The sequence below is a fragment of the Salarias fasciatus genome, chromosome 7, assembly GCF_902148845.1.
Source record: "Salarias fasciatus chromosome 7, fSalaFa1.1, whole genome shotgun sequence".
NCBI classification, from domain to species: Eukaryota; Metazoa; Chordata; class Actinopteri; order Blenniiformes; family Blenniidae; genus Salarias; species Salarias fasciatus.
The window spans coordinates 28,143,167-28,162,731 of record NC_043751.1 but is presented as its reverse complement, the minus strand read 5'-3'; the positions used below and the strand labels follow the sequence as shown (position 1 = coordinate 28,162,731).

General features: G+C 44.4%; 1 protein-coding gene across 2 annotated transcripts in view; it reads left to right on the top strand.

Moving 5' to 3' along the window:
- The window catches only part of LOC115392535 (PQ-loop repeat-containing protein 1-like), a 51,628-nt gene extending 34,622 nt beyond the window's left edge, over nt 1-17,006 (top strand). For both annotated transcript variants that reach the window (XM_030097211.1, XM_030097212.1), the window contains exon 5: nt 13,002-17,006. In XM_030097211.1, coding sequence (XP_029953071.1) covers nt 13,002-13,176 — 175 coding nt within the window. In that variant the 3' untranslated portion in view covers nt 13,177-17,006. The remainder of the gene's footprint in view (nt 1-13,001) is intronic.
- Nucleotides 17,007-19,565: the final 2,559 nt, after the last annotated feature.

Genomic DNA, 19,565 nt, shown 5'->3' with positions numbered 1-19,565 from the left:
GTAACGGCGATTATTCAAATTTAAAGATTTTCCTGACATAAAAACGTGAACACAATCATCCTTATAGTTCCTTTTAGTTTAGTGAAAATATATAAACTCTATAATATCAAACGATATCTTCAGCAAATCAAGTAATTCCTACAACAACAAAGAAAAACTTTAAAGTTTAAATCTAAAGGTCATTCTGGCACTATGTAGCAGTTTGGGCCAGTCAAGATGAAATTGAGCCGTATGTGGCCGCTGAACTAAAATGACACTTTCACAGCGATTTTCCTGTCTCCATTCTTGGCTCTGGACCGTTCTGTGTGGAGTCTTCATGTTCTCCCTCCTGTGCAGTCATGGGTTCTCTCTTTCCTCTTCGCAGAGCCCCTCTGTGACAAATCTCGTAGAGAATCTTGATGATAAATGAGAGGATAGTTTTTAACCTCGCCATCGATCTCAGAGGCCTAATTGCTCAGCTGACCCTGCTGGGCGGAAAATGCCCAATCGGCACTTTTTTCGGGTGTTATGACCTCCACCATATGTGCTGAAGGACGCCCCACTTTGTTCAGTTCAGCCTGAGCAAACTGTTTCCCAGATATGACGGTTTGGCGCCCAGTCAGCACTTCCTCTCTTGTTCAGGCGAAGCGGTTTCCTGTTTTCCGTGCAGTCGGGGCCCCCTGAGCCCCATTACCGAGGCGTTCCACCGACGGTATGGATCGCTTCATCACAGACCGCTCACCTTTCCCTGCTCATTCCAGTGATCGGCTCCACAAAGATGCGTGCTGTGAAAAAGCTGTGCAGACAGAGGATGGGAGGATGGGGTGGGGGGGGTGTTGAAGACGTCTACGTTCAATCACACTCTGTGTAATTATGCCGCCTGGCCACTATTGACATTTTTTCCACACTCGCACTCAACGCCACTCCTCCAGGGAAATCGAGGAAGGAGCAGGCCGGTGATGGAGGGATACAGTGAATGAGTGGAGGACGAGATGAGGGGCAGAAAAGCATGACTAATGTGATGAGGAAATTCACTTTGAGCAGGAAAAGTAAGTAAACCCTCTGGAATTGTCTTCAACAACGTTGCCTTCAATTTATCAGATCTTTAATTAAATTCGTTAAACAATAAATAAAAGTCATTCACCGAACGACCAGAGTGAGCAGTAGCGTTAATAGTCAGGTGTGAGTGTCTAATAGAGCACTGATATCTGCTGGTTATCTGTGGAAATAGTTAGAAGGATTGGTTTTATCGCAAGCTCCAGACTTCAGGGAAAAAAGTTATTCTCCGTATTCATTAAACTGTAACTTTATGGGTGTGCTGGGATTACATCTGACACACTCTGGCTGTTAAATGAAGCTGTCACCTGCATGGCATTCCGGGGCCGTCATCGCTCAGGTAGAGGCGGCAATCGAATGGTAATGTTGCGATTTGTTTATATTAACGGTGTGCTTCTGTGTGTTTGAATGAGCGATTGCTCGCCGCCCTCCGCTCGGCTGCCTGGGGGAGCCCACCTCCTGTTTTTCTCTTCCCTCTCATTAAACTTTATCTGTTTTGTTTCCCGTCTCGCTCGTCTCTCCCGGCTCGGCACCAAAGCTGAGCCGACCTTCACAATGTCACTCGGCGGCGGCGGAGGAGACGCTTCCCGTGGCGCCACTGACAGCGAAGTGTGCAGAGAAATACAGTGTTGTTGTTTTTCCTTCTCCACCTTTTCCATTTCTCTGTGAATTCAGTTTGCCGTTCATTATCGTGACAACGGCAGTGGCAGAACCTTCACATCATGGAGGAAGTGACGCATAAAAGAATGAAGTGCATAGAATATAGTCTGTCACTGTGGATTCAGTGTGTCTGCGTTGTACTTTGTCAGGCACAGGTCCACACCCTCACATCCAGCACTCCGTCTCTTCCTTTTGGGTCAGAGTAACACCCTTCAAGCATTGCTATTACTCTGTCCCCATGATCGCAGCCTAATGGTGGTTTCGGGTTTGTCTTGAGGTGCCCATTACTGCGAGACCTTTTCAGCCCGGACCTTTACCTTTGCAGTGTGACTCTGGGGGATATGATTCAGACACTGGAATGACCTCAAAGCAATTTGTGACCTGTGCATTAGAGCCGCGTCCCAGAAGAGCCCGCAGAGTGTGAGGCTGACGGCCGCCGCACCCAGTGACCGATCTCGCGCGGCATGAAGATTATACAGCAGAGTGTGTTCTCTGTATCAGCTCATGAATGTTGTAGTGAAGTGTTTTCATGAGGGTTATGGAGTCGGTCTTTACAGGAGCCCAGAACAGAAGCGTAGTCGAGGGACGGCATCTTATACATGCTCGCAACTCAGTCCTCACACAGTGTAAGTATGCAGAGCACGTGTGGCAGCTTTTCTTCTGCAGTCTAGCAGTTGTCACAGTAATAGAAAATAGACTTACCGCCGAGGTTAAATCAACAGTGGGATCCTCTACAGCCCGCAGATGGAGACGAATAGAAAATCCATACTTCCTGGTGGAGCAGAAATCAAATCAGATAAGACATGACAACTTGTTAATTCCAGACAGTGGTTTTCTGCACTGTATTATTTTTGAAGGTTGGATTTGGTATCATCTTTATTTCAATTTTACAGTGAAAGGAGTATAACCATCTTTGGTCCACATGTTTGATTTACTGCAAATTTTATATGGATGTCCTGCCAGGTGGAGGTGGTTAAAGGCTTGCTCAGGGGCCTGGAGAAACGACCCATTGTTGGTGGGATTTGAACCATGCAGGGAATTAGTGATTATAGGTTTGCTTCCCTAATCTCGAGGCCACCACTACCTCTTGCTTTCAGTAATAGGTTTTACCCACCGATCAACTTAACAAAAGTCCAGAAAGTAATGCTGTTTTCCATTTGCCTCTGGGCTCGGATTACCAACCTCAGAATAACTTCACTTTCTTGGGAAACCAAGTTGTTGTGCTCCAGTTGCAGGTCAGATAACAGGATCCATCCAGTAGGGCTGCTCTCATGTTAATCTGGGGTCCTCGAAACTGCCCCGGGTTTACCCTCTGGAGGTCGACCTGACCGGGGTGGAGGTGGAGGTGGTGTTGTGGGGGGTTGTTCTATCATTTTGGCCTGCAGCTCTGTAAACAAGTCAAAATTCTGACAACCAGAGCAGCACAAGAGTTAGTGGTCGTTATACTTCATCTTATAGAAAGTAAGACTTCTCCAGACCTGCAGAGGTTTTTTTCCTGTTTAAAAAAAAAAGCAACACATCATATCAAACTTGTCATATAAAGGAGAGAAGAACTGAAAGACGGCAGCAAGGACAAACACTGTCTTATATGAGAAAAATCAGAATCTTTTCTTTCTTTTTGGGATGCTGGCTGTACAGCTGCTGCTGTTGTCACAGGTTGTCTGATTATTTAGTCACCAGAAGCGTCCCTGGTAAGAACCTTGGACTGTATGCCTTCACACCTCTTGTGTGTCTTCTTTATTTTGTCTCTCAGCTGTGTTTTTTTTCCTTCCCCTCATAGTGACTGTTATTGAAAATTGTATTTAATAACATGGCAGATCTACGCCTACCTCCATCTGTTGGTGTTCTGTGTCTCTATTCGAGCACCTTTTGTCTATACTGTGTGACTAACTGAGGTATTTCATGAGTTCATTATATACCGTGTGTGTGTGCGTGTACTCGCCTTTCTATGAACACCAACTCATGCCTTTCTAAAGGGGAAAAGTTCTGAGCGAGCCTTACGTAAGATGAATTAAATAAAGCTGATATAGTCATCGCCGATGCCTATTAAATTTCTGCTGTACTGTTCGCACGCTGCAAAGGAGCATCCGAAATATCCCGCAGCAAACGCCTCTGTGCGCTCCTTCCTTCCTGTCCGCTTCGTTTTGCGAGGCAGAATCCATCTTCTCCTGGCAGGTTGGGAACTTTTCCGTGTTTGCCTGTGTGTGATCGATCAACATGCATAATTCATAGTTAGTGGGTTAAGAGCAGCTCGGCTTCTCTCGTCGGGCCCCTTTGATTTCCGTCTCTCGATGTGCCCCCACCCTCGCTGCTAAACCAACTCGCCTTGTGTGTGGGCGCACACATGAGCCGGCATGCGTTGGAAAAATACATGGCCCCAATGCAAACATGCATGGAAGAAGAAGTGGAAGAGGTTACTGAAGCCCCTCGGAGCGTTCAGCATCGGCCCCCGCTGCTCCAGTCTGTCTCTCACCATAATGCTTTGTATCAGTATTCTCCACTAATTAAGTGGACTATCTGCCCCTCTCCCCCCAGAGACTGTTTAAGACTCACAAAGTGGGATTCCCCATCTGAAGATGAAAGCCTCCACTGAGGTTTTTCGGAGCTCATCGGCAGATTTATCATTTTGGAGGATCAGTAGGAAATGTGCTGTCTCCACAGGGACTCTGAGAACACTGCTTTCACTTTTGGTCGTAGGACAGTCTCCATGTAACTCTGAGACTCAAACGTTCCTACCAGAAACTGGCGCATCGGTTAACTCTGAGTTTCTGTTCGTTCAGATGAAGTTGTGCAGCACATTGCTCTCACCGTCTCATCTGTACTCCAGACCACAGTCTGTCCATCTGGTGGTCTCCGGGGCAGTGGGCAAAGGAAATGGCAGCAGAGGATGCTGGGAAGGGAAAATAAGTCCCTTGTTGACAGGAGTAAAGTTGGATAAGGACATAAGAGCTTGGGCTGTAAGGATTTAGAAGCAGGGATGTGGTGGAAGGCGTGAGGGGAGACGGCAGAAAGACAAACAAGCTGGAATAAACCAGATCGGGTCTGGCAAGATGGGATGTTGCAAGATGTTGCTCTATTTATCAGCTAATTAAACAATTAATCTTCATGAAATACCAAACCATGTTGATAAATCCTGAGGAATTCCATATGAAAGAACTGAAGTTCAGTTCCAATACAAAATGTTGTCGTTGGTCGACAAAGATTAAAAAATGTGTAGATGCTTACTCTCAGCATAACGGCAACAAACACTGCTGGCATCCTGCTTCAGACTGTTTTTCTGTACAATCCTAAATCAAAAACGGGTTGAAAAATGTGTAAAATGTAATACACTTAAAAAGAGATTGCAGAATTCTTTTTGGAATCAAGGTTGCAGTTGCACTGCTGGAGATCACAGCAGTCAGAGATGAAGACTAGAAGAGTTTAGGGCTTCAGAACTTTTCATTCATAGCAGAGCAGAAAGCACAAAATAAACCATGATGATATGTCATTGGTGACATTAGTATTCACAAAGAGAGTGACTCCAATTCAACTTTGCAATGATGGTGATATCAAACGACTCCCTCTACTAAACAAGTCAAATTTGGGGGTTTTTCAGATGTTTGATGATGTCCTGACTTTACGATTCATACTGCATGTGACCCCTGAATATAAAAAGTGTTTGGGTGTTCGGTGACAGTGCTGACCACTAGAACTCTGAGCAGAGTATAAACTCATACATGAAGCATATCTGCCGCTGACAGCTGTGAAGCATTGAGGAATCACTGCAACATTCACTTTTTCAAGGTGACATTTAAAGATGCAGCAGGCAGCTTGGTAAATAATTGAGATGTGAAATCAGTAAATGGCACCAAAAGCACACGCCCTTTCCCTCCTCTTCTTCTTCTTCTTCTTCTTTTTTTTTTTTTAATCTCTCTGCCTCTCGTTGTATCTTGTCTCTGTTTCTAAATGTCACTCAGACCTGTTTCCGTTAGTGGTGTTCCACTTGTCCAGTCCTGCCGCTTAGAAGAACTAATAGCTGGCCTGACAGCCCTCGTTCAATACACAGCACAATTACTGCCAGGCTCACACACTGCACAGCCATTACACAGTGCAATCAGACCCCCCTCCACCCCCCCACCACTCTCCCTATCGCTCTGCCTGTCCTGTCACTCTGCAGCTATCAGGTTGGCTTCATTTCTCAGCCCACTATAGATTCATCACCCGGCCGCCCAGTCGACGCCGTCATCCAGCTCTCATCGTTTACCTTTTCGCCGCCGTCCTCACATCTCCCGGAGCGCCCACTCCAAGTATCGCCCTGGCTCTCAGCCCTCGCCTCTCTGCTCAGATGAAGGTGTCAGGTCAGGAGTAATCAATGGGAGATGTGCTCAGGCTGAGACCAACCCAGCTACAGCTCTGTGTGTGTGTGTGTGTGTGTACAGTTTCTGCCTCAGTCAGGACTGAGCTCACTTGTTTCTCCAGTTCGTCTTTCTTCAGCTGTTCAGCTCCAAGCTCGACAGTTATCGTTAATATTTCTGGAAGATGAACCTGGGTCTTCCGGGCAGTAGAATGTGGGAACGCTCCAGCCTGGAACGGGGTGTGTGGCCACCGTGCCGCCGCTGCTCTTCCTGTCTGCGGATGACCCATCGTCCTTAATTACACCGTTAATGACTCAACCTTGTTAATGGTGTTTGTTGTCTCCTGAGTGGAGAACGGAGCCAAAGGGGGGAGTTCTGAACTCGGGAGGATGAGGGCAGGATAATGAAGGGAGGGGAGATTACTGAGCACCAGTGATCCAGCCCAATAAAAAAAAACATAACCAAAATATTATAGTTCCAAGGAACAAACAGGCACAATTTGAAAATAAGTCATTTGAAGAATGTTGATTTAACGGTTGAAGATGCAGAGTTTGTTTTAAAAACATTTCCACAAGCAGTGTTTGAACCTTTATTTTATTTGTTTTCTTCATCTCTGTCTGTAGTATTCGCTCAATTAAACTGTGAAGTTTGTGTGCATGTTCCTTTTAAATGGTTCCACAGGATAAATCTACCACAGATGTAAAGCCGAGCTCATTAGGTTTAATATGAGGGGCACTGACACAGAATCCCAGCTGTAATTAATCTTTTTTTGTGCCACAATGGCGAACATCCGCTTAAATTATCTAACAAGATCTGCCCATTATTGCAGGTGAGTTAAGATAAAATAAATACCAGTTCCATTGGTGTCAGTCTAATTAGCAATAATTGAACCTTCACATCATACGTACAAGTTTGAGATCAGATGGTAAAAAAGCAATAATTCTCTGGTGCAGATCAGCTTCCTGTGTGGCTTTTTGGGACCTAGTATCAAATTCTGTTCCAATTACATGTTTTCCAGATGAACCTGAAATTAAACTGTACTTGATTTTTTTCCATCTAATCAGATTTTGGTCTTTTAAAAGAATTTGGCATCATAAATTTATACCCAAAAAACATAATGATAATGAAAAAAATTAATATTTTAATAGTTGAGGCATTCATAAAAACTATGCATTTAATGCTAGGTTTACACTTGCACGACTTTTTGCCACGATGTTGTCGTGGCAAGGCGTGCCAATGTGGAGTCACGAACCGGCAGGCTCCCGCACTGTTCACGACCAGTTCACGGACATTTCACGAATGCGCCCGTCAGTGTCGCCAACTGGCACGACGCATTCACGCATGCTTTGCGCATAGTTTATGAGCTTCCCGCATTGGCACGACGTGGTTGCGCGCGCAATTGCGCACGTCATATGCGAGTAAAAAGGGGGCTTCCCCAACCCCGGGTCATTTTTGGATTTGCTGTGGAACAGACAACATGCCGAATGCCAGAGACACCATCACTGCGGAGAAGAGAATTTGCCTGTACCTGCAGCTGCTCTGTGTTGAAGAGCAGCAGAAAAGGCGCTGCCGAGGGCCCCGAGCTGAAGGGGGCCCCGACGGACGGCTGACATCAGTCAATTTCAATGACAAATTAAAGGCGCTACACTTGATGCTGCAACGACAGTGTGTCGAAAATCCCCCGCATGGGGCCCTTTTCCGGATAGGCCTACTCGCCGGTGGCCACAACTGGCAGCATCCTCCCGCATTGTCCCGACGCCTTCACGAGGAGTTCACGGACAGTTGGTGCATAGTTCACGGCCCGTTCGCGATATTTTGTCGTGACCAAAATTTTGAACATTTCAAAATCCTCGTCCCGTCATGGCACGCAGTCACGACGGGTTTACGCACACTTCACGCCACGTCACGCCACGTTACGAGTGGTTTGCGACTCGATTCGCGGCAATGCGTGCCACAGAATCGTGCAAGTGTAAACCGAGCGTATGGTTCATTTGTGTTCTATTTATGCACGTGAAGTCAAGTCAACGGTCCTGCTGTTATACTGTCATTCTTGATGATCATTCAGCATCTAATCCACAGTTTTTTAAAGTAAAGAAGAGTAGAGCCATATGAAATCCGTGTTAACGGAATCGCGGACGGAATCGCAGAAATGACCAATAAAAACGGAATTGGAATAAAACGCGGAATATTGCGGAATTCGTCCTAATCTGGTCTGAAATTCAGTTTTCGGGAGAAAATGGAACCTTATAGTGCAAAGCAAACATGCCGGGGGGACCGCCCGAGCTGCTGCAACGTGTACGTCGCTTCCACAGCGCTGCTAACATGCTAAAGCTTCGTTCACACCGCCAAATGCTTTCCGCGATTTTGCGTCAAAATACAATTGAAAACAAATGTGAACGCGCATTCCAGCCGCGATGAGACGCGACGCAACAGCACGATGTCCAAGCGAGCTGCTCCCTCCCCTCTCACACATTCAAAAAAGTTATGAAACTCCACGCTAAGCGCTAAATACAGAGCAGAACAGTACACGGACTTTTATGCCTCAGGGGAAAAGCTTTTTTGTAAATACTGTCAACGTACCGTGGACTGGACTCGCAAAGACGCATGCGACTAATTGAAAAGTATTTCTTTGTTGCAGGACCTTAAACATTAAATGGACTGTTATGTCCTCTTAAATTGTGGACATTTATTCATTTCCACTTACCAGACACCTTTTTTTATGGTAAAAATGAGCATAAAAAACAAAATACCAAATTCAGAAATATTAAAACGGAAAAAACGGAATTTGGGAAAAACTAAAACGGATTTCATATACCTCTAGAAGAGGAATAATGACAACTGGTGGTGCTGCTGGGCTGAAGAGGCAGTGGAGGTCTGTGAAGTGTTGTTGTCACACTGCAGCACATCCAGAGTACAGATGGCAGGTCGAATCTGGATGCGCTTCGATCAATATAAATACATCACCGGTGAGATTTGACTCACTGATAACCATAATATCTTTTTTGCATTTTAAATAAAAGTCATTTTTAAGTATTTGGTGTAAAATATGCACACAAGGTAACTGCAACTGAATGTTCAGCTTAAATTGGTGGCGAATTTGCAATCATCGCAGTTCCACAGTTTTCGTTTGACAAGGAGGATTTTCCATGAATATTGAAGTTGTCGTGGTCATGAATTATTGTGGTCGTGCACCTATAGCAAAGTCAGCTATCACCTTTTCCTTCCATCGTGCACAACACACACCACTATATATTGTTTATCAGCAGTATTCACCATTTATCTACATGTCTTGAAAATGTAACTACAGAGTTGACTGATCATCAAACAGATTAAAACCCTTCTCTAAACAATACATGGAAACAAAACCTTCTGAAAATAGTTAGAAGCTATAGTGAGTCTCTGCAGCTGCAACAACTAATGACGCTTAAAAAATCAAAATGTGAAACCTTCGTAGTGTTTCGGGTGTTCCTTTACATGAAACCTGTTGCAAACGCTCCATGTAGAAGTTGGAAACGCTTCTACTGTTGCAGGATAAAGTTATTATTAGTTTTAATTGTTGTAATTTTCGTTATTTCCAATATTTCCTCTTAAAAAACCTGAACACATGCTGTTTTATGAAGATTTCTGTCACTGCAAAATACAGTTTTTCATATGTGGCTTATCAGTGTTCCCGGCTGCAAGAATGATAAAAGTCTTAATAAATGATAATATAAAACTCTCTTTTATGTGGAAGAGAGGAGCAGAATAAAGGCAGTGACAGAGGAACCAAAAGTTAAGATGACAGTTGAGCGGGACAACGGAGAAAAGAAAAGGCGAGGGAAGATGAAACGCGGAATCTGAAGTTCAACTCATCTTCTGTGAAGAGAAAAACTTCAGTGGAACAAAAAAAGAGTATTTTTCCCTCCAGAGCGCTGGCAGCTTAGAGACACGAGGAGGGAGAGAAACACGAGCATGACGACTCCAAAATTCTTTAGCATACTTATTTTTAGAGCAGTTCAGTCAAATCCTGGAGTGTTTACCCCGAAAGTTTAACCGGTTGGTGGGAGCGAGCACTTCGGTGAAAACGAGACGCGCTGGAAACCAGCGGGGCCTGACCCTCCGTTGGGAGGAATGGAAATGGTATTAATATTAGCAGAGCCTGAGGGGGATAAATTGGAGGTGGGAGGAAGCAGGGGAGCCGTGTTTTGTCCTTTGTGCTGTTGCCTCGGTTTTTCTCTGATATCTTTTGGACCTGTGTTTTGCCTCAGATCGAAATGCTGCATCGATTTCAAGCAACACTGAGTAACGATAGCAGATCCTGTATCCACTGACAAACGTTTTAGAGATGTTAGATGTTTTTAAACATAGGATCATTTTGACGGTGTTTCTCAGTGTATTCGACTGAAGATTTGTGCTTTAGATTGGTTCTAATCCTACACAAACTGTCCGTGGAGAGCGAACATAATATTCTCTGTGGCAGCCAATCCCACTGCCAGTGCAGACGTCTGCCTCTTCGCGAGAGCTGTCCTATATTCTCAGCAGTTTGCAGACATTCGGATGCAGATGATTGGTTTGGGAGCTGACTCAGGCATTTCTATACATAGTGAACGGAAAGAGCCTGATGCATAAAGAGCCGGTTCTGCTTCTCGCTGCTACATCAGAAGCGCTGAATACATTTTCACTTTTTGTGATGTGCTTTATATTAAAAAAAAAAAAAAAAAAAACTTTCATCAAAACAAACTTGACTAAACTGAAGCCAAACTGTGTTAAAAGCAAAGAGTTTACCTGGAGAGTCATTTTCCATTGTAATTGTTTGCTTTTGTAAACATGTAGACATTTTCATCTCGTATACTCTGCACCACAACAGAGAAACTCTACTTTTTTTCTACTTTAGTTAAAAAAAAATGGTTGATTAATTGTACCTTGTGTGTATCCTTCAGTTCGTTATATGTGTTGTGTGTGTTTGTGTGTCTTTCCACCTCATATCTTTGTGGTTTGGGTTTCACTCCTGCGTTCCTTCTTTTGATGCCGACTGATTGAAGCCTTCGTGCTTATTGGAGTCGTGCTAAAGTCCTGCTGAGAGTTAAACTTTTCACTCTTCCACCGCGTCGCTTTAAAACCGTCCTGCTGCCTGAACAGTGGGAGGTCCTTCTTAAGAAGACGTTAGAGGAAAAGCAGTGTGTTTTCAGGCTGTTTGGCCAGTTTTATTGAATAACTCAACTCTGCAGATTAATTCAGCTGACACATGGTTTTTCTCTTTGTTGCCAGTCATATACCATCTATTCAAGAACAAGACTTTAGTTCGTCACACTTTGCAGTTGCTCCATTTCTCTGTAGAAAATAATGTTTCTATGCTTTATGCGTTTGGTACATTTCGGGACATTTTAAATAATGTAGTCCTCATTTCTCCTCCATCTCCGTGGAGGGACGGGAGTGTTTTTGCCACTGATGTTTGGGTTCCTCATCAGGGCCTGAAGGCTGCCCGGGGGAGGGTTTGGTGGGACTGCAAGGACGGCTGAAGGATGGCGCGGGACTGTCCCTACAGTCATTAAGCTGCCTCTGCCCCAACACACACTCATCCCCCTCGTCCTCCTCCACAGAGGCCCCTCTCCTCCTCCACGGTGGCTGTGATGTCTCAGCCCTGTCGCTCTCCCTGCATGCGAGATAAATGCTGTCCTCTGCAGGCTCTCCGTCTTTCTCCTTTTCCTTTCCCCCTTCACCCCTGCCTCACCCTTACAGTGTGTTCCTCTGATGACGGATGGTCCTGCGGTGTCCCCGAGCCCAGGCAGCTCTAATATAAAGAAGAAACTCATATTACATTCATGCCTGTGGGACTCTGCCGTCCACAGAGCGAGAACAAAGCAGGGAGGAGGGAGGGCAACGTGGGAAGAGTACGAGTTCAGGAAACAGGGTGGTAAATGAGTCGAGACTGAATGGCAGGATGGGCAGGAAGAGAACGGTGGTGTGGTGACGGGAAAAAGAAGCCAATGCCGTATGAGAAGAGATCATGAAGAGTGGAGGAGAGCGCTGCGTTGTGGACGACTTGTGTTCTCCTCAGTCTGTCCTCAAAGCGCCTGCTGTAGGGTGACTGCGAGGACGTCATCTCTAACCTTTTAGTCTGGAATCTTGACATTATCACCCTGTAATGGGGAGGAAAACATTGTTGAGAGCTGAAAGCTCTGCCTCCCATTCTGCTTTTAGAAAACCGGGGAGCCTCCAGTAAGCAGAGAACCAAGTGTTCTGCTGGGCTAAAAGGGTTTGAAGCCCAGTAACACACTCTGTCTGTTCCTTCTTTCTTTACTCTAAATCCAGCCAGAGCAGCTGAAAGAGTCTGGTTCTGGTTCTCCTCTTAAAAGGGAGTTTTTCATTTTTATTCTCTCCTGCTTGCTCAGGTGAAATTGACATTTTTTTCTCTTTAAAAGTGCCTTTAAATGAGTGTGTTGTATTTGGCACTATAGAAATCAACTATTTCCATATCAGATTTATAAATGAAGATGAGTCTTGTGTCCAGACATTTTGTACATTTTTTTTTAATTATTCTATGTATTTGGAGCTTTTTAACTTAAAACTTCAACAACTATATCGGATTTAAAATGCTGCTGAAGCCCAAGGTGCTTTCTGTGCCCCGCAGTGCTTCTGACGTTAGAATTTAGCACATAGAACTTTATATTCAGGCTCAACATATCCCATTAATGGATGGATGGATGGTAGATGAATGGATGCTTTTCAGCTTTTTCATCTGAGAGTAACCCATCCCAATAAAATGACATCTCATTCAGAACCCTGGCAAACTCATCAATACAAATCAGACAAATGAGACGGCGTGTACATTTGCATTCAGACAGGCGAGCTGGCCCTATTTGCCTGTTTTGAATTTACTTTTAGGCAAATAGAAAAATGGCTTCAGCCTGTTAATATGCTTACATAACTTTGATGCTTTACTTCGACGTTATCTCAATGCCTCTCTGCCTCTTTGTGTCTGTATGTCTTCAGTGTGAAGATGGTGCTGCTGTGGACGGCCGGCGACGTCTTCAAGACCACCTACTTTGTGATAAACGAAAGCCCGGCTCAGTTCTGGGCTTGTGGTTCCGTCCAGATCCTGATCGACGTGGCCATCCTGCTCCAGGTGCTGCTTTACAGCCAAGACACGCGAGTCAAGCTGGGCTGAGGGCGGCTGAGAAGCAGGAAAGTCCAGGAGCCCTCAAGTAGAACCCGGGCAGATGTTCAGTGAAAACCAAAGTCTGCATTAGAATGTCATTCAGTGATCAGCCTTGACTCAAAGTAATGTCAAAAAAAGAAGAAAAAGTTTACATCCAAGTGCCAATAGGAAACAAACTCAGCCTTGAACAAATTCACCAACATTTTCTATCAAGCTTTAAAGGCAACATGCTGTAAGTCTGGTAAGGCAGCTTTTTCCAAAGCTTTTTATTATATATTTTATTAGTGTTATTTATTTCCCTCATTATGTGGCTTCCTGATGTGCGGTGAACATGGAAGCCGTGAGGGGGAAGCATCACTCACGCTGGCAGCTCGCTAACAGCACATCTCTGCCGCTGTAATGGTAACTGTACGCGTCCGTCCTGCCCCGGCGGCCCTGCGCTGGAATCCACTGCCTGAGTGATGACTTCCCCGTTTGGCACTCCTCACTTCACTGGACTGCTCTCATGGCGTGTAGAGAGAGAGAGAGAGAGAGAGAGTGTGTGTGTGTGTGTGTGTGTGTGTGTGTGTGTGTGTGTGTGTGTGTGTGTGTGTGTGTGTGTGTGTGTGTGTGTGTGTGTGTGTGTGTGTGTGTGTGTGTGTGTGTGTGTTAATGTGTGTGTGGATTTGATATTGATTTTTGCCGTTGGCATACCGCACCAAGCCAAAACCACAGCACACACACACACACACACACACGCGCACACACACACACACACACACACACACACACACACACACACACACACACACACACACACACACACACACACACACACACACACACTCGAGGTGTTAAACACACAGGCCATCCGTCTGCATACGATGAGTTCATGTTGCTTTCTGGTTTGATTGACAACCAAAGCATTTCTCTCACATAGGAAACCAGAATCTTTAGAATGCTGCGGTGTGTTTCACTGCAACCAAAATGTTTTTATAGACCCTAAAAAAAAATGCGTCAAACTCCAGGTCAGCTTGACATGACCTTAACGTGACAGTATTAATGAATACATTTATACATTTGTACCTTTATTTATTGCCTCCTGGCTTTGTGGTATATGTTCCCCTGTTCTTCAAACACAAAGAAAAGAAAATACTCAGAACCATAAAATCTTATGTTTATAATGAACCTGCCAGCAGTGTCTGGAAGTGAATTTATTCACTTGTTACAACCTGGAATCCAGACTTAGAGCTGATTGCATTTAGCCTAAAAGAGTTACAGTGACTTGGAATACCAGCTTATATTATGTTGTGATATGAGTTTTTCAGGCAGCTTAAAGCATTCATAAACGCTCTTCAGGTAGAAAAATGGATGAATTCCAGTAAATACTGTGAACAATTTCACTGCAGATGTCATTCATTCAGTTCAGTAAGTGAAACCTCAAAGAGATTAGCTTCAAGAACATGAGAATCATCCCTCTCAAAACTGAAATCTCATATGAACGACTTAGAAAAAGATAGTTCAGTCTGTGGATCTGAATGTATAAATCATGAAAAGAAAGACTATGGCTGGAGAATAGATTAGTTTTGTGTATTATAGAGAAGAATGTTCACAACTTTTTTGTGTGTTGAGCTCAGTGTACTTCTGTGATTGTTTTGGCAGCATCGCCATCTAAACGCTCACAGTCACTGATAAGATTCAGCTCTGATTCGTTTGTTACGCCAACACATTTCTGACTGTTGCCCCGTCCTGGTTTCAGCTGGTTCACATTTCGCTGATGTGTAAATCAAACCACAGTAGAGCCAGATGTGGAGGAGCACTGCTCCAGGCGAACAGGGATCACCTGCTTTGTGCACGTAAGGTGCAATATTTACATGAACAACCTGTAAAAATACGACTACACTCCTCATAAAGATGACACGAGCACGTAAATGATAGCAGGGAAATGCATATCCCACTATGATCACACGTCCAGAGAGTCTGAAATGTACCTTAAAGTCCTCCATATTTGCATTAAAGAACCGCTGCACAATATCAGGTGAACACTTGAATGTTTGTTTTTGGCATTAAAAATCAACTGAGATCATTACTGTTTATGAATTAAGTCACTGAACATTTGTGAATTTTAACATTTAAAATACTGAAAAGTATTAAAACATAATTTACTGTCAATCATGATTTCATTGCAATAACAACAAGCTGCCAGTATGATGTGTAGTGCTGCTTTAAAACCGTCTGTGCAAATGCACATACACACACACACACACACACACACACACACACTGTCACCTTCATAAATACTGAGCATTGAAATTAAATGTTGAGACCAATCCATGCCCTGAACACTCAAAACAACAGAAAGCTGTGAAAAACATTTGCTTTCAGGCACGTCTACAAACAAACGTGTGTACGCATGCACAAAAAATCTACCGAGTGACGAAATGTTGAAACTAATGCAATATTGAAACGGTAAGAAAACACTGCCAGTGGCGCTCCATTTGCCGGCGCATGGTTCACGTGAAGTGCACGAGTGTTTTCTGCTCACACTGTTCTCCCTGCGGTGGCGGCTAAGTTGTGGGCAGCATTAAGTCCTTTACGTCTCATTAGCGCGCCTGCCGCTGCGTTTCCCTGCCTGCCGTGTTTCAGCTCACTCATCCAGAGTGCTGATGGACGCCGCCTCCGTCTAATCGGTCTGCAAGGGAAATCACCGCCATTATGGAAACACCGAAACTTGATTCAGCCTGTCCAACCTCCCAAAAGTGCCAAAAAAAAAAAAAGAAATGTTCATGCATTTTTTATATGAAGGCTTTCCTTATAATTGAAACACTAATTTAATTGTGTCGCCTGAAGGTGTGCTGCGGTTCCTTCTCCTATGTCTCCTTAGCTGCGTCTTCCAAAACCACTGCAGCAGCAGCAGCTGATCAGCAGTCAGTGCACCTTTCCTTTCACTCCCCTCTGCAGGATTTAATTAAGTAATAAAGCTACGTGCTTATTAAGTCCTCCAGCCACCTTTTTAACCGGCCAGATTGTGTCCATCTGTTACTCCTTACCTGTCCTTCCTTCTCTGTGAGCGCAGCGTTCAGTCCACTCTGCGGTGGTTTGCTTGGAGCTTCGCCGTTCAGACAGTCTCTGCATGCAGAAGCCACAAGACAGGTCAAAATGCTAATGATTGCTAATGTGTTTTTTTTTTTTTTCTGTGTTGCTCTCCGGTTTATGTGTGTATTCTTCAAATCTTTTCATCCCTGAGCCATATTGCGAGCTGGATGTGTCTTATCTGTGCCATCTCTGCATACCCGGGTTGTTTCGCAGTGGCATTATTTTTGTTTTACTCGGTCTTATCACCAGATGTGTATCTGTATATGGTTTTCCCTCCGCTGAGCCTGGCAGCGTCACCTCCGCTGGCTTTAGTTTAGCAGCTGGGCGCCCTGTAGCCTCTGCTTCTCAAGGGTGGCGGAACAGATTAACGCCAGCGCGGCCCGAGTGTGATAATCTCTCAAATTCGCATCGTGGCGAGCGCATTGGCCGCCTCGCTGCTGCGGCGCCGATAAGGTGGCTCCTCCGTCTTCCTCCCTGATGCAACGCAGGTTGTGTATTTCACCTGTTTTGACATACATTTTTAATAAAGAGTTGCAGCGATAACAGAAGCCAAAAAGTGCATGTGAGAACTAGAGTCGATGTTTTATGTTCCTTCTCTTCAGGTGTTTTGTAAAAAAAAAAAAAGCAAATGTAAACAAGCGTAGCAAACCATAGAGACTAACTGTCTGAGATTATCTCACTGTCCACATACGTTTTACTGTCTGATGGCCACTGTGAAATATTTCATCATGTTGTTATCTCAAATATAAAGTATTTATATTGCAGTCTGTTGCACCGTGTTGTTATTCACACTGTAAAATGGATGAGTTGTCCTCCAGCATGTTAAGAGTTTGACTTTAGCGCCGAAAAAGCGAAACAGAAAGTCGGTGTGGTGCTCAGGCCCCAGACGGACGGTCTTACTTCCCGCCCGAATACCTCATGTGAACCCTTTTACCTGACTACCAGCCCACCCAGGGGGGCCAGACCTGAACTGCACATGGATAAAAATCTGCTTTTATATTCCTCCATATAAATCCAGTCCATGGAGAAAATCCCACTGCTGCTTTTATGCAGAGTGCAGCGACACGGGGAAACTAGAAACGGCGACATCTGAAAAAATAAAAAGGCAACAAATGAATCATGAAGAAGATTGAGGACGAGATCGAGACTTGTTCTGTTGCCGGACACGGCGAGGGGAGAGTGATGAGTGGGGGTTAATTAAGACCTGAATGGCTCGAAGGCTTTAATCCCCTCTTGCTAATGCAACATCACACACTCCGACACACACGGCTCCGGCAGGTACGGCCACTGACAGGCAGCACTGCGGTCTGCATGGTAAAATATTTAAACTGGAGCCAGCAGATAATGGGAGCCTCTCGATGGTTTATGAATGAGTCGGACGAGGACAGACCTGTCGGCTCCTTCACTGGACTCCTCTCCTCACTCGCCTCCTGCATCCCATCTTTTAACGGCTCGCTGTGCTTCAGTAACTCCAGTATTTTGGTTGCAGTGGAGCAGATTCACTGGGAGTTTATGAACCACGAAGAAATACCTTCGTTACTGGAACTGGATTCACCTTTTCCATTTAACTGATTCTGTCTCGTTTGCAAAATTACTGATGCTTTATTGTTTCTCACTTCCAACTCAGTCAGTATTTCATTCTTTCTTCTTTTTTGAGCTCAACAAGAGGTTGTGTCCAGATGTAAAGCACACACTCCGTAATCTGAGTTTGAATGCCTTTCTGTCCACATGTGGGATTCTTAAAGGTTTCTCACACTGTAAAAAAAAAAAAAGCTGTACATGAGGAGAATTTGGAGTATCTGATGGACCGGCGACCCGTCTGGCCTGCACCGTGCATGTTCTCATCTTGGATGGACTCCAGCGCCTCACGACCGTAATATGGAGAAAATAGACTGCAGCTGGAGTCGAAACCTGCCTCTGCTCATGCTATTATACAGTCTGCTTGATTGGCATCACTTATACACCCGGCAAATGAAAAATAGGCGCCCTCTTATGATGCATTTAAAACATTTCCCAGTATATCTTCTGCCTAATGGAGAGTCCTGGCCGCCGGCCATCGCCGGCTCTCCTGACTTGTGTCTACTCATCCATCAGCAGGTGGTCCAACATGCCTGGCTATACAGTGGCTTGTTTTAATGATAAATGAGCCGAGCTAAAATAAGTCCACCTGCGCACCCTGCCTGTGTGATGTGCCACTCTGCCCCGGACTCCATTTATTAATGATAGCGGCGTCGTTATGCAGCGAAAAACAGGAGTGTGCACTTTTCTTTCCCATCTGATGTTGCAAACTTTAGGTATTTTCATGAAACATCTCGGAGCGTTAGTACAGCACGGGTATGTGAGTGTTTGATAAAATGTCTCCTTCACTTCTTGACAGAGATCAAGAAGTATGGTTCCTTTTCCTGCCTTGTATTTTTTGAGAAAATTTGATTTAAAAAGCAATAATTTCATTGAAAATGAAAATTCAAACAAACTGTTGAATGTGTAAGTCGAATAAATGTACTTTATGTAAGACAGACATTTTTAAAAGATAAAATAATTATTACTATGAATAACTATTAATATTATACTTAATACTTTTTGTATTTTTGTATGTGCATCATGCCTCTATCATAGTATTTTTCAGTTTATATAATGTGTGACACTGAAGAAATGATGCAGTTTGGCTGCCACATGTGGCCACTGTCTGCTGTACCGACGCTCTGAAACAGCAGCTGAAATGTTTCCATGAGAAGAAAACACTGAGATGTCTGATGCTCAACCAAAAAACATCTACTTTGTATGGGTGTGTGTCGCTGGTGGAGTTCACTGAACGTGCTTCCAGGTGTTTTATGCTAAGATGATAATCATGACTTTGATGATAAAGAAATATATTTCTATTCAAACGGGATGGAGGGAAAATCACCTCGTCTGCCTGCAAATCACATCCTTCCTATTCATCCCATTCAGATCCCAGCTGAGAAAGGTACACCCTGCACAGGTCCATATGTTCAGTCTCATTAGCACGACTTCTCCAGAAAGCTGTGAAGAATATGTTTAAATGTGGCTCACACGTTGGAGGCCTGATTAGAATTTTCCAGCTGGAGGTTACGATCTCTGTACAGGTTATGATCACATTTGTTTCATTTCTATGAGAGATCATCTGAGGGAAGCCCACTCGTCGTGCATTTAGTTCATGATCTTCCTACAGCAGTAACCTGGTTCAGTGTCATTTGTGCCCTTTCCGGCTGTCGAGGTGGAATTCAGTCTGAAACAAAACTCTGTTTCTTTTGGCCTTCAGTGGAGTCTGGTGGTTTTGGCACAAGCAGGAATAAACTCCACAG